Consider the following 21,405-nt stretch of genomic DNA (forward strand, 5'->3'; position numbering starts at 1 on the left):
AGGGAGTGTCCGCGTGTCCCTTGGGATGAAATTGCTTTGGATCTCTTAGGTCCTTTTAACATTGGTGGTGGAAGGGATAGCTACTTATTAGTAGTGATGGATTTATTGTCGAAATGGCCAGAAGTATGTGTACTTAAAGACATATCTAGCAGTAGCATAATGAGATTTTCGGAACAACTATTCTGGAGAGAAGGGTTTCCTAGGAGGTGTTTGTCCGAAAATGGACCTCAACTTGTTTCCAAGGAGTTCAAAGAATTCTTGGATAAGCATGGAATTGAGCAAGTGAATACTTCTTTATATCACCCTCAGAGCAATGGATGTGTAGAAAGGTTTAATAGGACTTTAATGGAGGCTATCAGGATAGCGGTAGCTACTGGAGGAGATTGGATAAGAACGGTGATGGAACAAACTTTCCAGTATAGGTTAACTCCCCACAGCGTCACAGGTGTCACTCCATTCGAAATCTTGAGAGGTAGAAAACCAAATACCCATTTTTGTCCAGGGTGGATGGGTAAATCAAAAATGGTGGGTGTGGATCTAGAGAGTGTGAAAAGGAACATTTTTGAGTCTGGAATTAGATCCAAGGAGAGGTATGATCAGAGGAATTGTTGTAGGGAACTCAAGATTGAAGAGGGTGATTGGATTAAAGTTAAACTCCCTACCAAGGTTCGCAAAGGAGCCTCGTTGTTTTCTGAACCCAAACAGGTCATGAAAGATTTGGGTTCGTCAGTGTTAGTCAAGGGAGGAGGCATTTGGAACAAAAAGGGTGGCTCGTTTCAATAAAGAAAGGGCGACTCTTTTCAATCAACTGTAATTCTTCTCCAATTGCATGCTAGAATTTTTCTTTGTCTTTCATTTATGGTATTTAATATAATGTTTTATCTGCCAGTGTTTCTGCCAGCTTTCAAGTGTTTAACAATCACTCCACTTTACATGCTGTCACTTTAGTTACCATAGAACATACAAATGCATTATATGTATAGAGTTCTAGAGTGGAGGGGATTGAAGAGGCAAGGCTGAAGAGGATGGTTGTGAGCCTCCTGCTGGGGGTCCTCCTATGTATCTACTTAACCTTTTAATAAAGGTCTTTATTATAAATGACTGGGAGATTGAAGCCTTCCTTCTATCATAACACTGAGGCCAAAAGGAAGCACTCGAAACTGGAAGTGCTCCTCTCCCAAAGAGAAACGGAGATATCTCCTGTGTGGATTCCAAATCAAAATATGCATGTAGGCATCCTGAAGATCCACCACGCTGAGCCAATCGCCCATCTGCAAGGAGGACCGTATCTGGCTGGGCGTGATCATCTTGAATTTCTCTTAGGGTAGGAAAATATTGAACTGGGAAGGTCTAGGATGGTGCGCAGGCCAGCCTGGTTGGCTTTGGGCACCGTAAACAACCGGGAGTAGAAGCCCTCCCCTCGCTCCCCAAGAGGAACGGGTTCTACAGCTCTGAGGTCCAGAGGTTTCTGAACCTCCTCTTTGAGGTAGGGCGAACCCGACAGCTGAAAAGGAGGGTTGAAGGGTGGGGTGGGGTTAAGTGAAAGCCCGCCCGAGCGACTGACAAGACCCATCTGTCTTCCATAATGGTCTGCCACGCCTCCCAATGAGACGCAATGTGTCCTCCCTTGTGCGAGCGCAGAGAACCCTCATTTTGTAGGTTTCTCGGTGGTGTTGCCATCTGAACCTGAGGAGGAGGCTGAGGAGCGGGAGAAAAACGGAGTCCGTTGTTGCCTCCGCTGGTTATTCCCCGACGGGGTATCCACTCAGCGAGATTTCCGGTCTAGGAAGCCCCTAAAGCCAGAGGAGGGTCGACTTTGCGACAACAGGGAAAGGGGTTTTAACAAGGACTGACAAGGACTTAGCTGTCTGAGTGCTATCCTTCGTCTTGGTCAGCTCTACATCTGTTGTAGAATGAAAGAGCTCCTTACCATGAAATGGAATTTGGTGGCATGCAGCCACGCCTGTCGTGAGGTATCAAACCCTAGCATAAGGCCCCGAGCCGAGGCGTCTACGTGATGAGCCACAGCTTCCAGGAGATCCTGGCGTCGGAAAATCCTGCTTTAAGATCTTCCAGCTTTTCGACCTGGATGAACTCCTCAAACTCCGACAGACCTTTCCACATCCGCATATTAGCCCCCGCTAACACCAGTTCGGCATTGGCCTGCCGGAGCTGCCAGGCCGAGTTGGCCAAAATCTTCCTCCCAAGGGAGGAAAGGAGTTTATCCTCCTTTCCCAGAACCTGAGTAGCCATCGTGGAAGAGGATGCTGCAGTCCTGGACTGTAAAGTGGCCACAGCCACCACTGTGGAGGAGGGGGGCAGACAAGACGACAGGGCCACCTCTTCCGAAAAATGCAGCCTTTATCACGCGTCAATTTTCTTATTGACGAAAAGTCCAGAGTGTGGCTTTTCCCAGACCCTGCGGACCTCGGCCAGAACATCCTTCTGCAAGAACAGGCTGGTACGCTCCAAAGGAGACAGGGTGAACGCCCCGGAAAGCACGCCCTCCTGCAGAGCGGGTGCCACAGGCACCAGAACATCCAAGAAGCACATCATGTCCAGTACCCGGTCATGAAAAGCTCCAATAGAACGGGGCAGGTCCTCATTGTCGAGATCGCCCTGCGCGTCACCCGACAGGTCAGGATCCTGCTGAGCCATGTCAGGCGCTGCCTTGTCCACGGGGGACAATAGAGGCAAAGGCGGAAGAGTAGGAGAAGGCACCGTAGGTCAGGGGGGCGCCGGCGGAACCACCGGAGGAACTGGTGGAGCCGGAGGCGCAGGTGGACAGATTTCTCTGAAAAGCCCTTTGAAATATTCCCTCATGGGATTCGGTACGCATAAGCGTCTGAAATTTGCCTAAAAAGGCTTCCTCTGAGGACTGTTTCGAAACCGGAGGAGGCCTCTCATGAGGAGGATAATTCCAGGGACGTAACGGGGAAGGTTGCCACACCGGCCCATCTCCCGAAGTATCCACAAAAATCAAAGGTGCCGACCCCACAGGCAATGAAACATTGTGCGGAAGGTCATCCGAGTATTCCAGTCATAGACTGGCCGAAAAGGATGCACACAAGGAACTCTAGGTTCACCCCCAGAGCCAAGTCCTACACCTGAGGCCGATGGTGTAGTTGTAGGGGTAGCAGCCAAAATGGCTGCCGCGGTCGTGGCGGGAACGGCCGCCATTTTGTTATCACCTGAGGGGAACTGCAGCACGTGAGGAAGTGAAGCAGGGGTCCCAGTCGATGGATCAGGGGGTCTTAAGTTTAGCCTTAACGTAAGGAACCTCAGCAGAGCAAGTACTATGAGGCCTGGAATGTTTCTGCGACATACCAACCGCCAAATCAGCCTTCCCAGGAAGGACCTCGGCACTGCCCGTAAAAGAAGAATTTTCCTTCTTTGCCCCCTCAACAGATCTGGTGTCGCCGCAAGAGCGGGAGCTGTGAGAAACAACCTTCACCAATAAGGCCTTGTCAGGCCTCTCAGAAATGTTGGTAGCTTTAGCCTCTGTATGAGGGACCTCGGACCCAGGTCCGGTAACAGCCTTACTAGCGCGGGCCTCGAACATCCGTTCGGTAACACCAAAACCAACCAAGGCCTCAGGGCGCACCCCGGTCTTATTTTTGAGGGAAGCCGATAGAGAGGCCTCAGAGCGAGCTCCGGTACCCCACGACTCAGTAGAACTGGGTCTACAAGGAGCCCCCACAGGAGGGGCCTCGGAGCGTGCTTCAGTATCCACAGGCCCCTTACAGAGACCCTCGGAGAAAACTCTGGTACAATTATTAGGCCCAACGGACACCTCAGGGCAATCCCCGGTGAGAGAGCGATCAACGCCCCTCCCGGCTCGGGAAAAACCCAGAAAGGTGTCTCCCGGCCGGGGTGCTCTGAAAAGTAAAGAACTTACTTGGCGCTTCTTCTTTTCATCGATAAACGCGTGAACATGCGAAGGGGGAGTTCGTCAGAACACCTCCTCCCACCGCTCCAACCGACGGAGTCCAGACCGAAAGGGAATCACACTAAATACAGGAGTCCAAACGGTGATCCAGACCCAAACACTCGAAACAAAGAGGATGGGGATCCACCCTCGCGAACCGTTGGCAACATGATGAACAATCAGGAAAATCTAGTTTGAACAAATGTCAGACTATTACACGATCGCTATGAGAGCCAGAGAGGAAAAAGGGAAGAAAATCTTCTGCGGATGCAAGTGCGTCCAGTCTCGAACAAGTGGAGAAAAGGACTGATGGGCGATGCGCGGGGCGGAGCCAAGGTGAGCGGGGTTACGGCCGCGTGCTGGGCCCTGCACAAGAAAGAGGAAGGACACATTTTTGCAACATTTTTTGGATGCTTTTTACAAAGTGCTCCGGTCCCGTCCCGTCCCACAGGACGGAGAGATGTCCCATAAGTATGGAGGAAAGGGGACGGGACGTAGGAGTATTACCTTTCGATACTTAAACCTTGAATTTAGTTGTAGCGTACTTTCCTTCTGGCACATTTATATAGAATGTGAGCTTATCCTTTATTTGTTGGCTTAATTACTTCCATTGATATGGGTTTCCCATTATGTTCTTTTCTGAAGCTTTGACACTCCAGAGAAATACTGCAGTTTTAAAAGTGAACACCATTCTTACCAAGGGCTTCCAAAGTTGGCTTTATCTGTGCTATGTAATGTTCTGCCTGGACTTCTTGTAAACAAAGTACCTAAAGAATAATACAAATATAGCAAATTACTGAGCATGTTAATATCTTAAATATTCTTGCATTGATAACAGTAAACAAATTTGTCATTGTTTTAAACGTACTTGAGACTTGACAATTCTCTGAAACAGTTACTAGAACAGAACATGGCTTTTAGTGGTAGGATAACAACACTAAAGTATGATTTAGATACTGAATTAAGGCACAGCATGTGCACAAACTGCATCACATACTTCCTGTGAAGGCTAAACCAAAAACCATTGCCCAGCAACTTAAAAAGATTCATAAGGAGATAACGCATTCTTGTGACAACTACGTAGTCAAACCCAACCTTGCGAACTCCACCGTACAGGAAGCAAGTTATGTCCATGCACAGGACAAAAAGGACCAACTAAAGGGGGCGCAAAGGACAGGTGAGTAATGTAAGCAAAAGGAGCGTTGTTCTTTAGGGTGTTCTACATGAACTGGCAGAAAGATAAAGGCAGTGGAGATCTATAATCACTTCCCTAGGTACAGAATAAAAGCACTTCTCCAAAGAATTGCACCTCCGCTCAGTGGCAACGCTCTTCATGCTAACTACATGCAGAGGTTTTCTTCAGCCCAGGTCTGGAGTTCCATGCTTTGCCAAGAAAGAAAAAACGGGTCGACCATGAATGATTTTTTGAACACTCACTGTTGAAACACTCTGTACCTCTATCTACTTCTGTTCCTCGTTGGCACCCCATTTTGCAAATGGATAGCTCCTGGGAATAATCACAGTGGCTTGGTCTTAGTGTTTCAACTGTTCCATTATCACCACCACTTATTACAAACTAGGACTCCAGGAATACATATATGTTGCCCTTATTGAGATCTCCCCACTCCACAGGCATGCTACACTCCCCCACGTCACTCGTTAACAGATATTATATCCTGTCGAGAGATATAAAAGCTTTGCCAGTATGTGTGGAGTTCAAAAGCATGGACCTAACTAGAAAGCAACTACACACTATTAAAGAGTGTCATATCACAAAGAAATGAAGGTTGGTTAAGGGGCAAAGATTTGGTTTCTCAACGTGATGCGAGATCCTCAGGCAATGATGTAGCTTGCACATGCTCCAGATATATGCAACCCAACTCAAATGTCCTTCTTAAAGATCTGTGGGCCCAATGTTCTGTTCAAATTATGTCAAGAAAATACATAGCGAGTCCCCACAAACGCCCTACAATTAATCGAAGTTCACTTGGCGAAGCAGGCTTTGGCAAAGTCTGTGATCAAAATGACCTGGAGGCCAGCTTGTGCTTCTTAGCAATCTTCTTGCACACGGTCTATGAATAGTATGATTTCTCCAACAAAGAAATAAGTGGTTCCTGCACAGCTCCACAAAAGGGGTCGATAGCCTTGTTTAAAGTTAGACTCCAAAGATGTCGCTCAGCTGTATTTTGTGTGAACAGGTTAGTGGCCTTCAAGTTGTTGATGGATGAAACTTCAACCAAAGGGGATGTGTATTTGGCATCTTTGGACATGACTTGTGCCTTTGATGGGGTGACCAGATCTAGGCTTTGGTACAAAATGCTTTCTTTGGGCATTCCCCATAACATGGTACAGCTGATTGCCTTGCTGCACTCCAAAACTTCCATCTGTGTACGATTATCTGAAGATGGTGATATCTCTCGAGATACCTACCTTTACAGGTGTTATGCAAGGGTGTACTCTGGCCCCTACACTCTTCAACTTCTATAGGTGGGATGCTGAGGGACTGTGGCAGGGTCCCTCCATTGCACCGTCAAGGTTAGGAGTGTTAGGTTGGAGTGGGTGGCCTATGCAGACGACTTCATACTGTTTGTCAGAACTCTGCGAAGTCTTACAGTTAAGATGCAGCTTTTCTATGAATATGCAGTGGAAAATGTTTTCCCTAATGTCTCAAAATCAAAAGCCCTGGTATTGTGAAAAAGAAAAAAGGATATACAATATGCTTGGACTATGGGAACCGATACTGTTGAGCAAGTCAAGACCGTAGTTTACCTAGTAGGGTCAGTACTGAACATTGGAAATCTATTCTGAATAACAAAGCCAAGAAACGTACTGCTCATATGAAATTCTTAAAGCAGAAAGTATGTACATTTTCCCTCATTCCCCTTAGACGATACGATTTGGCCAAATTTGAGGCTATTATTCTCTACGGACTTGACCTGTGCTCTCAAAATATGGGTGATCCTTTGAATACTATCCAGGGAGTACTATGGAAGATTGTACTTGGTCTCTATGGCTATTACAAATGCCATCAATAGACATGAATTGTGTCTGGTATCATTAAAGGCTAGGTATGTTTGGAGACAGTTTTCTCTCTTTAGAAGAATAATTGCTCCCCCTAAAACTTCCCTGCATGAGAATCTTAAGGTTGTCATGTTAGCAGGATCTGTACCATCATTGAGCGAGTTTAACAAACGGATGTACTCTGTGTTGGTCTATATTTGTGCATCTGAAGAGGATTTGATTCTCAGACCGGGGCATATTAAAAAGTCTCTGTTTAGGTCTGATTGGGTTGAGATGGTTGACTGTATTGAGGCGTATACAGGTTTTGTGGAGTCCTCTAGGTTTATACATATTAGGGAATGTCTGCCTCTATATGTTCAAAAGTTTCCCTGTCCTGTAATCCGCATGAACTTTATGCATTTTAAGTTAAACCAACTACCTGTTTGAGAAAGTTAAAAGCTGGAACAGCACGAATATGCAGGAGGGGTTAACTGTATTTGACAAGGAATGTAGGTTCTGTGGGGTTAGTAACACCTGCGAGACCTTGAAACACTTGGTAGTAGAGTGTACATTATTTGTTAAAGAACGAACTAGGTTTTTCAAAGAGAACAATTTACTGTTCAGAGGTATCTAGAAATGTGTTTTGTGTCGTATGTGGGGCTCTGCTATTTCTTTGGTTTTATCTTTGAATCGTTTTCTTATATTTCTTATTTCTGAGTTGTATAAGAAATTTAGTTTTGGAAGGAAATATTACATAAATACAAGTTTTTTTCCTGTATTTAAATGATTTCTGTCTTTTCCTTCGGATTTTAGAATATTATAAAATGCGGGTTTGACCCATGGTTCCTCTCGTATTTATACCTCTTATAAGCGACCCCAACAGCTAGGGTAAACACTAATGGAACATTATACCCAAAATTCATGAAAGCCAGAGGCACCTGCCAAGTCTTCCCCGTATTGCTGCTAATATTTGCTATTACTATCAAACCATTAGCAGACCTCATACGCATAGACACCAGGGAATCGGAATGACTGGGGAACCTGAAATGATTTCCCTTTACGCAGATGGACACTACGGTATATCAGGAACCCCCACGCCCACATGGATCCCATCATGAAAGATATCCTAGATTTCTTGGAAATATCGGGCCTCAAAGTTAATTGCAAGTTTGAATTTTTCCTCCCAACAGATGCCACCATTGAGCCACTTGATCTGCAGGGGTTAGCATTGCTCCTCTCCACCATCCGCTACTTGGGGATCTTAGCAGCCAGACAAGGTGCCATGCTATATAACTGCAATTATGAAGTATTTGGCGCAGCTGGATTAAGCTTAAGAGTTGGACCAGACTACCCATTACTATTGCTGGTATGGTAGCGCTCATTAAGATGACAATACTCCCTAAACTACTCGACCTTTTTCATAATATCCCATTATGGCTGGGCCGGTCCTTCAAAGACCTGAAGACGGAAACATTCAGGTTTGTGTGGCATTCGGGTGCGGTACAACTTAAATGGGCTTTCTCTTTGCCTATATGTTTACTGGTTATCTGGCTAATGCAAATCTACTATACTTGTAACACCACTCCAGTGAGCAAGTCCCCACATTACTGCGACTATAAAAGAATCGGTTAATTATTGGGACTACTTTTTTTTATTTGAAGAATTGATGAGAAATTTTAGGCTTCTCTAGGCCTATTTTTAATTTGGGTTCTGGAACTTCTTTGGACTCCCATTAGTTTTCTCGGTTTTTTAGGACCGGCCATTTGGGAGCACACCATTAAAGTATAAGGATTTACAAAAAAAAGCAGATCACACATCCAGGTGATTATAAGGATTATGTCTAAGACAAGACAGAGAGAGAGGTTTCAGTGTTATGATAACTAAAAATATCTATTTTACTTTGTAGATATACTGAGAAGGAAAATTGCTGGTAGATTACTTCTGAGGAAGGGGATACTATTGCCCCGAAACTTGTCAACTAAAAGGCACCCAAGGATACCCTTAACATATATGACTAGTATTAATGAACTGCTATGTTATGTGTGTGAATTGTGGATGATCCAGATTATGCTGATGTCTACCCGAAAAATCAGATCAAATTGATCAAAGGTGTACTAATTGAAAATATCACACTATGAGGAGATTGTAACAGTTTGAACTCATTATGGTGAATGAACACATGTATACTTCTACATCCTTTTTATATAAAGAACTACCTAGATGAATTTTTGTTTGATAAATTGTTTTTCTAATACATTAGAAATAGTTTGTATTTACAATAAATACAGGGTGTGCTGGGGACAGGAGTGCTCCACAAGATTGTGGACACCTGCTGTTTTCACATTGTTTGATACAGCCCAGTGTCAGGGTTGGTTTTCTCCCCTGCACCCCACTAATTATCCTAAACCATCAACAATTTTCTGAAATAGGTGTGCTCTAGGCACTTTTGGGTATTAGCTATTTATATATTGGGGGCCATGTACTTGCAAGGTAACTTTATGCTGGCAAGTGACATACCTACACTCATGCACCGTAAATGCTCATGACTGCAGTATGCGGGCCTGGGCAAAGCATGCAAAAGCAGTGGGATAAGATTTCACGTGGAACCAGAGTGCGATATGATATTGGGCTACATCTGACAATGAGTGAAAGCAGAGGTCCAACGTCCTCCATGTAACATCGGATGCAGAGCCACTTTATAGTGCCACTGCTCAATGCTCACTCTAAATGGGCGAGGGACCTGCAGAGGACATCACAGACTATCTTTGGGCAGACATGTGAACACAGACTCGAAAAGTGTCCTACAACTCCAGATTCCAACGTATACAGTTGTAAGTACTGCACCAATACCATTACACGCCAGCCAGTATATGGTTGTTTTCCAGGGAAGGAATGGGCGCAGGCCTGAAGTGCAACAGTGCTAACGCCAAATATTTCCACATAATATGGGACGGCCCATTACTTACACCTTTTTGGAAGGTGTATGATAATATCGGAAAATGACAGTCAGCGTGTCAACCCCTCACCAATGCATTGTTTATTCCATGTTTTTTAGCCCACCATGGGCTGTATGAGCAAATTTGTAAATCTGTGCTTTCTCCTTGCTAAACGTATTTTACTGCGATGGATGAGCGTGAAGATTCTCACCAAGCTTAGCGATGCTTTGTGGGCTAATGATCTGGAGGAAATCCTGCCCAAGAGACATATGGAGCCCACTCAAACTAGATCTTGTATATGTGTTGCCTGCACAGGCTACTCCTGCTGACCTCGCAGTCAGTCTAGTCTCGAGCCTCTACTGAACTCTAACCTGAACTGCTGATCATTACAGTAACCCTTCCTTCCTGTTGCAAGCTACCCCTCCTGTATGCACTGTACCCAGGCTCTGGCCTTGATCATTTGCCTCATCCGCTGTAAATCAAGCCATATGTTCGGATGTAAAATGCCAAGTACACCAATAAAGAAAGTTTTTAGAAATACAGATTGGCATTAGTCATATTTCTTGAAGTTAAGAAAGGCCCGAAACTTGATTTTGTGCAGGAAGATTCGCCATTTGGCAACTGGTAAATTGTAGGGGAGGAGTCATAAAACACTGTCAAGAGGGACCCAAGAGGGACCAGCAGAAGCAGATTACTATGGAAAATGTACTAAATAAGAGAAAATCAATTATGACCATGTTTTGGGATGATCAGAATCTAGGTCTGGATTTCTTCAGCAAGTTATAACTCCAAATAACAGTATTTACAACTGCTAGATTCTGGAAAGCTAAGTTAACATTATCTCACTTTGCAACCACCAAATGCCGTTTAGAGTGCCTTCCTCCCAAAACCAGATAACGAAGTAGACTGTACTGAAGCTTCAAAAGGACTCCCTGACAACTTTGAAGCTTGAGGAAGCTTGCCAGCTGTAACCGATAAGGTATTGAAATAGGCAGGTGCGTACGCTTTTTATTTATTTATTTTAACAGTAGAAACAAATATTTATCTTTAAAGAAATACTTACCTTCTTTCATAAAACATGTCAGCCATGAAGCTGAAATCTACCGAAAAGAAGAGGCAGCGCATCTTTGAAAAAAACAAATATTATTTTAATAACTGGTTAAAGTTCAATGAAAATAACCAGGGTCTACTGCCCTGTCGCGCCCTTATACTGCTTACACTAAACTTCTGCCGCCTTCCGCTTTCTTTTACTCAAGTTTTCAGTCTTGTGAAAGACCAGCAATCTAATATACTGCGAATACAATATATTTTTTAAAAAGCTCAAAAGATTAATGGACGGACAATTGGTTAAGCTCAAATCCTAACTAAAATCCAGATTGTACCCTTGGGATCTATGTCTAAAATAAATATACACTCTGAAAATCCAAAAATGCCGCATTTCTTTTCCCTTTAACACCATTTCACTGCATATATATGTGGTGCGAGATTCCCCCCCACACACAGCTTGCCCCCCCCCTCTCAACATTTATCAACTAAACTGATGCCCCCACAAACAGTTGCAGTGAAATGGGGCTTTAAAAATTAGACATTTCTGCGATATTTTGTAGTAATAACGTATTCTCCTTCAAAACACGAACAAAGCCCTTTAAAAATATCCAGCTACAACATTGGCAGTTACCAAAGAGTCCACTTAACAAAAAGAAACGATGGGAGATATATTAGACGGTGCTCTTTCTACAGAGCCTCAGCTTACAGCTATGAGATCAGCTATCTAATGTTGCTCATACAACCGCGACCGCTACTTTCTGAAACACAAATGCGTGTGCATCTAAACATGTGATTAAAAAACTTGACATTTTACTAAATACTGCGTTGTACATAAATACCCATAGTCCTAGTAATTGGCACATTTCCCAAGTCTGAGGAGACTGAACTTCCAGTAAATTAAAGGATCTTTAAACTTTCCTCTATTCATAAAGCACTTTATGAAAACTGCCCCATATGCATTAATAATCAAGTAAAAGGACACCATTCTAACAACTCCATGTGGTCTAATCTTTGCAATAGACATACAATTTCTAGATTGAAACTATCATGCAGCCTTAATCGTGCCAGTCTGGTTGTAGTCGATGGACATTGATATATGTACCAGCTAAAGCCTGTGAGACAGTTCTTCTCAAGTTCTGGAAAATGTGAGAAATTTACTTTATATGCATATTTTTTTAACATGCTGCATGATTTTAGTTTGAGTGCTTAGATACCATTGGGTAATGGAGCCTATAACAAAAGAGGATTTAACGAAAAATATATTTTCCGAACATGCAGAAACAGTAAGCCCAGAACTTAAATTGATCTGCCACGCACTAAGAGCAGGAGAACATTTCCTGGGCCCTGTATTATGAACACAGATTAGGGTTTAGGCTGATCCATGCAGATACATCTTTTATTTAGGTTACAGCAGTCCGGTAAGACACAAGCAGCAGTGTTGGCAACCCCAGCCTCTATCTCAACAGCCTCCCTTCTTGAAACTAAACCTTCTCTTCAGGAAGTTCTAGGTTAGTCCAAGAATCTTCCTCACCAATCCAGAACCTGATGTGCCATTTCTTTAGAACTATTTACATGCAAGCAGTCAACCTTTATATTGGCATACACAATAGTTTGTGAGGTCGTCCTGACTTGTGCACATACTGTAAGAGGTCTGTCTAGGAAGGGCATGTTCTGTGCGGATGCTCCTTCCATTAGATTTGCTGGAAAAGCGCAGGTACGTGGCATTGCCGAGTCAAGCCTCCCTCCAACCAATCAAGTACAGTACTACAATGATGGTGGTGCCCTGTGGGACCCAACCGTCACTCCTGGAACCCTGAGGGAACATAGGGTTCCAGCCCAGCTAACATTCTATGGCTTGCATTCTATACATCAATGCAAGCCCAACACCACCCCCCCTTCCTTATAAAGAGGACAACACACACACATACACAACACACACACACACACACACAACGACTCACACCATACCAGACAAGGTAAGATCCTGCATCAAGCATACTCCACAACCTCTGGAAACAACCCACATTCGCAACCCTAAAAGGGTAATCCACATAACTAACTTTCCAATCCACCACATAAACAACCACCTACCCAGGGCTGCCGCTCCCAGTCTCACAGCTGCCATCTATGAGCACAGCCCACATATTCCACACTCACAACCATCAAGATGTATACTCCGTTTACCCCGCCTGCCACACAGGATCTCGAGCCTGCCATGCCCGAGGCACTATCACAACCATCCAAATAATAATCACAACTAACTTTCTGTAACCGTACTCTAGTAGAACCACAACCTGACACACACCCATCTTCACACAAAGTTCCTGTCACCTGCAAAACCAACCGCACACTCAAATTACCAAACACTCTTCACACCACAGATGGCAATACCACAACTACCCAGAGACACAAATAAAATAGGAAACTGAAAGGAAAGCTACAAACAAAGCGCCCATGAAAACAAACGTGGCTGCTAAAGGAACAGCACGTCAGAGTGATACTACAATAAAAGGCTGATCAGACCTATTTCAAAGTGAAAAGATCAAGAAATGCATGCATTCTATTGCATCTTAATGTGCCCAAAAACGTAAGCCGAATACAAACACCTCCATACCATTACATATACTCAGATGCACCCAACTTTTCTCCATTAAATGGGCGTAATATTCACTTATGCAACATACTCAACATACATACATAGCTACACATACTCCCACTCACGATGAGCAAACCGCATCAATGGCGCTTGGAACATTTTCCTAAAACTCATTTCTTAAATATGTATACATTTGCCTTTAACCAATAAAAAAAAATGTTTATTTAAAAAAATAAACATGAGCTCTATAACATATGTCACCTTCTACGCATGCTAGGCAGTCGAGCACCTAGACTGGTTATTTGACAAAGGTTTGTACATTTCCTACATTTAAATACATATCTACATATATGCGCATTTGAATTGAGACATCATTCTTACATTATGAACTAAATAAATGTCCATCTGAAATGTAAAAGTATTAGTATAGCCATCAAACCAAATCATAGAATGTTTAAGCCCACCATAGTATTTGTTCCACATTTTCCCACTTAAATAACCAGGTTACTCACCGTAGTGACCACCTTACTCCTAGTGCATAGTCCCCTTTCCTCTATACTTATGGGACATTCCTCCGTCCTGTGGGACGGACCGGAGCACTTTGTAAAAAGAATCACATTTTTCACAAATGTGTCCTTCCTCTTTTTACGCGGGGTACTGCACATGGCCGTAACCACGCCCTTCTTAGCTCCACCCAGTGCATCGCCCATCAGTCCTTTTCTATCACCAGGTAAGAGACCTTTAAGCAATGATAGAGGAACCTTATTAGAGGGGACGGTGGACGGGCGTATGGAGGAAAGGGGACTATGGACTAGGAGTATGGTGGTCACTACGGTGAGTAACCTGGTTATACTCCTACGTCCCGTTCCCTTTCCTCCATACGTATGGGAGATTCCCAAACGCTCCTTACAGGAACTACGGTTGGATGGAAACCCCCTTGCTGAAAAAGGTTTTCCAGCACAGCCTGCCCAAACTGAGCATCAGATCTGGAGCTCAAGTCCAAGCAGTAAGGTTTACAAAAAGCCGATGGGGAGGCCCAAGTAGCCGCTTTCGCAATGGTCTCCCAGGGGGACACACTTTTGAAAGGCAACAGCAGCTGCATTGCCCCGTACCAGATGTGTATGAATCCCTTTAGGAGGCTGTAGACCCTGAACAGTGTAAGACTCCGTAATACAAGCAGCAATCCATCTGGAGAGTCGCTTTGGAGGCCTGCTTGCCTTGCGGGTTACCAAAGGTCACCAAAAGCTGAGAACTCCGAAGTTCAGAAGTTCTGTCCAGATAGAACTCAGGAGCTCTTCTAACATCCAGGTAATGCAAAACCCTCTCAGCTTCCGAAGCCGGATTTGGAAAGAAGACAGGCAGCGAGATTGACTGATTTAGATGGAAATCGGAAACCACCTTTGGTAGGAAAGAAGGGTTTGTCCTAAGGACAACCTTATCCATGTGTACAACTAAGACGGGATGCTCCACCGACAAAGCTTGGAGCTCACTTACTCGCCTTGCCGAGGTAACGGCGACCAAGAAAGCCACCTTCCACAAAAGGTGCTCAAGATCTACCGTAGCCATTGGTTTGAAAGGCTTATGGCACAAGGCCGTAAAAACCATGTTCAGATCCCACGTCGGATGCGGTTTGCCAACAGGAGGGTAAAGACGCATAAGACCCGCAAAGTGCTGTTTAATCACTGGGTTTGACAGCGAGAAAGAGCACTGGTCCGTGGATAGGTAGGCAGCCACAGCCGAAAGATAATTCCTGCATAACAGGACATGAATGCCCGACTCTGCAAGATGAGAGACGAAGGACAGCACTGTGTCAATCGTAGCCACCCTGGGGTCCAACTGTTTGGCTAAGCACCAGTGACAGAACCAAAGCCACTTGCTCTTATACTGCGACCTCGTCGAGGGCTTCCTGGCCGCCCGAATTATGCGCATGTTGTCAGCAGACAGGTTGAGATATTCTAAAGATCTGAACTCGGGCACCATGCTGCCAAGCTGAACGATTGTGGGGAGGGGTGCCACAGCTGTCGATCTCTCTGGTGAAGCAAATCGGGAACTAGCGGAAGCCTGATCGGTGAACACACCAACATATGTTGAAGCTCTGAAAACCAGAACCTGGCTGGCCACCATGGAGCTATGAGCAAAAGAGAACAATTCACTGTGTTCTTCAGCTTGAAAAGCGTCCGATGAATCAGAGGCAGAGGCGGGAAAGCATAGGCCCTCATGTTGTGCCATGGAATCTCGAGAGCATCTCCGAGAGAGGAAGCTCCGAGCCAGTTTCAGGAGGCATACAGAGGAAGGTTCTTGATTGCCGATGACGCAAAGAGGTCCATTTCTGGAGTGCCCCAGCACAGGAATATCTGCAAGAGGACCTCTGCTTTCAATTCCCATTCGTAGCTGACCATTGTTTGTCTGCTGAGGGCATCTGCCGTGACGTTCAGCTGGCCCGGGATGTGTACTGCCACCAGCCAGACACCATGCTGAACTGCCCATTCCCAAATCTGAATGGCCAGATCCACAAGAGGAGACTTGGTGCCCCTCCTGCTTGTGGATGTAAAACATGGACACCACATTGTCCGTGCGGACACAAACCACTTTGTTGGTAATGACTGGCCTGAACGCCTAGAGCACCAGGAAAATCGGCAGAAGCTCCAAATTATTTATATGAAGGAACTTGTCTTGTGGCGACCAGAGGTCGGAGACCTGAAGAAGATCCAACATCGCACCCCACCCCAGAAGGGAGGAGTCCGTCGTGATCGTCATCATCGGAGCAGGGTCTTGGAAACCCGCACCTACGACAGGTTGCTGAGAGACACCACACCAGGCCCACTCTCATGAAAGCCGGAATCGATATTATCTTGGAGTCCGGATCCACAGTCTGACGCCAAGAACAATGAAGAGCCATTTGCATCCGCCTCATCTTGAGTCGAGCAAGGGGGAAGAGCCAATACGCACGAACCACCGGGCCGCCATGCTCTCCGTCTGCGCAAACATCTGACACGTGGCCAACAGATCCGCCATTCTGTCCCCGGTCAGGTAAACTCTGCAGTCGGTCTGTTCCAACGAAAACCAAGGAAAGTCAGGTCCTGAGAGACCATCATGGAAGATTTCTGCCAGTTCACCGACAGCCCAAGGTGAAACAGGAGCTGGAGGAGAGACTGAAGATTGCTCTAGGCTTTCTGCGGACAAGGACTGCGCAGCAGCCAATCGTCCAAATACGGATACACATGGATACCCTGTAGCCGAAGATAAGCTGCGATAACTGACATCTTCATAAAGACACGTGGTGCCGAGCTGAGGCCAAAAGGGATCACTCGGAACGGGAAGTGCTCCTCCCCCACAGAAAACCATAGGTATCTCCGATGCGGATTCCAGATCAGGATATGCATATACGCATCCTGGAGGTCCACCACGCTGAGCCAATAACCCTTCTGTAAAGAGGACTTTATCTGACAGGGCGTGATCATCTTGAATTTCTCTTGGGGTAGAGAGATTGAACTGGGAAAGGTCTAGGATGGTGCGCAGGCCAGCCTGGTTGAGTTTGGGCACCGTAAACAGCCGGGAATAGAAGCCCTCCCCTCGCTCCCCTAGAGGAACGGGTGCCACCGCCCTGAGATCCAGTACCTTCTGAATCTCGGCTCTGAGGGAGGGTGACCCAGACTGCTGGAAGGGAGGATTGATGGGTGGGGAAGTGGTAAGCGGAAGTCCGCCCGAGCGACTGACAAGACCCACCGGTCCTCGGTGATGGTCTGCCACACCTCCTTCCAATGAGACAGAATGCATCCTCCCACCGGGGTCTCGTGCGAGCGCAGAAAACCCTGATTTTGTTGGTTTGTCGGTGGCAGCACCACCTGACCCTGAGGAGGAGGTTAAGGAGCAGGAGAAAAACCGACTCCGTTGCTGCCTTCGGAGGGAATTTCCCAAAGGGGTGTCAACCCTGCGGGATTTCCGATCTAAAAAAAACCCTGAAACCAGAGGAAGGTCGAGGGTTTGACAACGATCTCTGTGTCCTGAAAGGAGGTTTAACTAGGACAGACAAGGACTTGGAGGTCTGAGTGCTGTTCTTAGTTTTGGTCAGCTCCACGTCTGTTGTAGAGTGAAAGAGCTCCTTGCCATCGAAAGGCAGGTCCAAAACCTTAAAACCTTATCCTGCACCACCTTGGAGAACTTGGTGGCGTGCATCCAAGCTTGACGAGATGTATCCACACCAAGCATATGGCCCCGGGCCGAGGTGTCAACGTGGTGCGCCGCAGCCTCCAGGAGATCCTGTGCCAAGACCCTGGCATCCGACAAAACCGCTTTGAAATCTTCCAACTTTTCAGCAGGAATAAACTCCTCAAACTCCGACAGACCGTTCTACATTTTCATATTCGCCCCCACTAACACCAGTTCTGCATTGGCTTGACACAGCTGCAGAGCCGAGTTAGCGAAAATCTTCCTCCCAAGGGAGTCAAGAAACTTCTCCTCTTTGGCCAGAACCTGTGTAGCCGTCGAAGAAGAGGATGACGCAGGTCTGGATTGCAAAGTGGCTGCCGCCAACACCGTGGAGGAGGGGGGCGGACACAACGCGAAGGCCACGTATTCCGAAGAATGGAGCCTGTAACGCACGTTAATCTTCTTGTTGACAAACAGTATAGAGTGTGGCTTCTCCCAAACTTCACGGACCTCTGCCAAAATGTCCTTCTGCAAAAACAAGACTGTACGCTCCGAAGGAGATGAGGTGAACGCCTCCGAAAGCACGCCCTCCCGCAGAGCGGGGGCCTCAGGTACTGGAACATCTAACAGACACCATGTCCAGCACCCGATCATGAAAAGCTCTGACCGAGCGGGGCTGGTCTGCGCTGTCCTGATCGCCCTGTACCTCATCCGACAGGTCCGGATCAGGTTGAGTCACATCCGGAGCCACAATAGCCTTGTCCACTGGGAACAATAGAGGCAGGGGTGGAAGAGTTGGGGGAGGCTCAGCCGGTAAAGGTGGCGCCGGCGGAGGCACAGGCACCGCAGCGGGGACAGTCGGTGCAGACGGGCATATCTCCCTGAACAAGCCTCGAAAGTACTCCTTTCATGGGGTCGGAACGCATCAGTTTTTGAAACTTGCCGAAAAAGGAATCCTCCGCCGATGATTTCGGTGTAACAGGAGGAGGCCTCTCATGAGCAGAGTAATTCCAGGGGCGTAAGGGAGAGTGTTGCCAAGAGGGCCCCTCCCCACTGTTTTGTACATAAATCAAGGGCACCGATGCCGCAGGAAGCAAGACATTGTGCGGTAGAGGCATCCGAGCGTTCCAGTCATAAACTTGACGAAACAGATGTGCACAAGGATACCGATTTTCACATGAAAAAGCACCCCCTACACCTAGGGCCGATGGCGTAGTTGTAAGGGTTGTATCCAAAATGGCCACCGTGGTCATGGCGGGAACGGCCGCCATTTTGTCAGCACCTGAGGAGAAATGCAACACGTGTGGAAGTGAAGCAGGGGTCCCCACAGGTGGGTTAGGGGGTCTTCATTTTAGCCTTAACACAAGGAACCTTGGCCGAGCCGGTACTGTGTGGCCTAGAATGTTTCTGTGACATCCCAACAGCCAAACTAGCCTTCAAAGGAAGGACCTCCGCACTGCCGGTAAACAGAGGGATTACCAGTCCAAAACCTCACTCCGTGCCCCCTCAACAGAACTGGGGTCCCCTTAAGAGCAGGAACGATGAGGGACACACCTCACCGACAAGACCTTAACAGGCCTCTCAGGACTGTTGGTCACCTTAGCCTCTAAATAACGGGCCTTGGACCAGAGTCCGGTAAATGCCTCCTCACGAGGGGCCTCGAACTTCCGTTCAGTGTCAACATCCTCAAACGAGGTCTCAGGGGGTACCCCGGTAATTTTACGGGAAGCTCCAACCAAGGAGACCTTGAAGCAAGCTCCGGTACCCAATGCCTCAATAGAACTGGGCCCACAAACAGCCCCCACAGGGGGGGCCTCGGAATGTAATCCGTGTCAATAGGCCCCTAACGCATGCCCTCAGAGAAAACTCAGGTAGAATTTTTAGGCCTGGAAGGCACCTCAGGGCTAGCCCCGGTTATAGAGCTTTTGATGCTCCTCCCGGACCAGGAAGACCCCGGAAGGAGTCCCCTGGCCAGGGTGCCCTAAAAAAAATAAATAACTCACCGGGCGTTTCTTTTTTTCGTCGATGAAAGTTTGAAAATGCGCCGGGGAGTACGTTGAAACACCTCCTCCCACCGCTCCAAACGACATTGAAGCGCCCGGACCGAAAGGGAGTAGCAATAAAAGCACGAGTCCCACCGGTGGTCCGGACTCAAACACTAACCCACAGAGGATGGGGATCGGCCCTAGCAAAGCGTCACTGACAAGAACAATTTGGAAAGTCTAGCTGAAACAGCATAGACTGACTACCACGCGACCACTAAGCCAGAACAAGAGGAGGAGGAACTTGAAGGAAAAAATCTTCGAAAGTGCGTCCAGTCACGAGCGAGCAGAGAAAAGGACTAATGGGCGATGCGCTGGGCGGAGCTAAGAAGGGCGGGTTACGGCCGCGTGCGGTACCCTGCGTATGAGGAAGAAAAATGTGATGCATTTTACAATGTGCTCCGGTCCCGTCCCACAGGACGGAGGACTGTCCCATAAGTATGGAGGAAAGGGGACGGGACGTAGGAGTATTGCAAATATCCATGTGTATTTAACATGCAACGTCTTTCTACAAAAATATATCACCCCTCACTTTAAAATTGACTGTACTCGTTTAAGCCCTGAACAGCGTGGTATGCCTTTTCTGTGCGATTTACCCAGGGTTTTGTCATTATGAAAGTCGACGTCCTCACAATGGACGCTGGAATTCTTTAAATGACTACCTTACATTTTGTTGGCAAACACTTTAGTTTGTGATGCTGTCTCGGTTACTTTGGTCATATTAGGTCACAAGCCACGACTGAGCATTTCAGCTTTTTTTAAGCTTAATACTGCAAGCGTTAAATGGGCTGGGATGGGGGAAACTAGTATGGGGCAGGGCACGAGTACATCACTGTGGAGCTTAAGCGTCTCACTACTACATTGTTGGTACACTGCTGCAAGTATTGTGATGGTTCATTAGTAATTATATTAAAAGTTACTCACCGTAGTGACTAACCTACTCTTAGTCCATATTCCCCTTTCCTCCATACTGCATGGGCGTCCTTGCGAGGGACGGGAGACTTAACCTTTTTCACCAGAAAAATCTTCTTCCCCTCTATATTTAGAGACACGGCCCTGGGAGCACGCGCTGCCCTGACTCCGCCCTCCGGTGCCACACCTCAGTCCCCAAAGACGCGTCGACAATAGATTTGCCATTGCCTAATGACACCAGATTATTAGGGGGTAGGATGGTGGGACGTATGGAGGAAAGGGGACTAAGTAAGTTAGTCACTACTTGAGTAACTTATAATTACTCTTACATCCCGTCCCCTTTCCTCTATACTGCATGGGCTGTTACAACGGAATGTAGCCCCAAGGTAGAGAGGAGACCCTCCTTAAGCAAACAGGTTCCGGAGAACCGCCCGTCCAAAAGCCACATCTGAACTGGAGCCGGTATCCAAACAGTAATGCTTGCAGAAAGCCGATGGGAGTGGCCTATGTGGCCGCCCTGCTTGTGACCTGCCAGGGGACATGGCGCTGAAAGGCGATGGCCGTTGCCTTGGCCCTGACCGTGTGGGCATGCATGTTCGCCGTAAGGGGTCTAGGCTGGCCCTCGTACGCTTCCTTGATGGCCGTGACCATCCAGCTGGAAATGGAGCTTTGGAGGCCTGATGGCCTGGCCTGGCCTTGCCTAGCGCCTTCAAAAGTGATGGATAGGGCATCTGACTTGCGGAAGCCCATGGCCCTGTCCAGGTAGAATTTCAGGGCACGCCTGACATCTAGGCA

General features: G+C 46.7%; 1 protein-coding gene across 2 annotated transcripts in view; it reads right to left on the reverse strand.

Moving 5' to 3' along the window:
- ANGEL2 (angel homolog 2) overlaps positions 1 to 21,405 on the reverse strand; it is a 680,936-nt gene that overhangs the window by 232,734 nt on the left and 426,797 nt on the right. For both annotated transcript variants that reach the window (XM_069608547.1, XM_069608546.1), the window contains exon 4: positions 4,626 to 4,695. In XM_069608547.1, coding sequence (XP_069464648.1) covers positions 4,626 to 4,695 — 70 coding nt within the window. The remainder of the gene's footprint in view (positions 1 to 4,625; positions 4,696 to 21,405) is intronic.

Source organism: Ambystoma mexicanum, chromosome 4q (assembly GCF_040938575.1).
Source record: "Ambystoma mexicanum isolate Mex_15411 chromosome 4q, UKY_AmexF1_1, whole genome shotgun sequence".
Lineage (NCBI taxonomy): Eukaryota > Metazoa > Chordata > Amphibia > Caudata > Ambystomatidae > Ambystoma > Ambystoma mexicanum.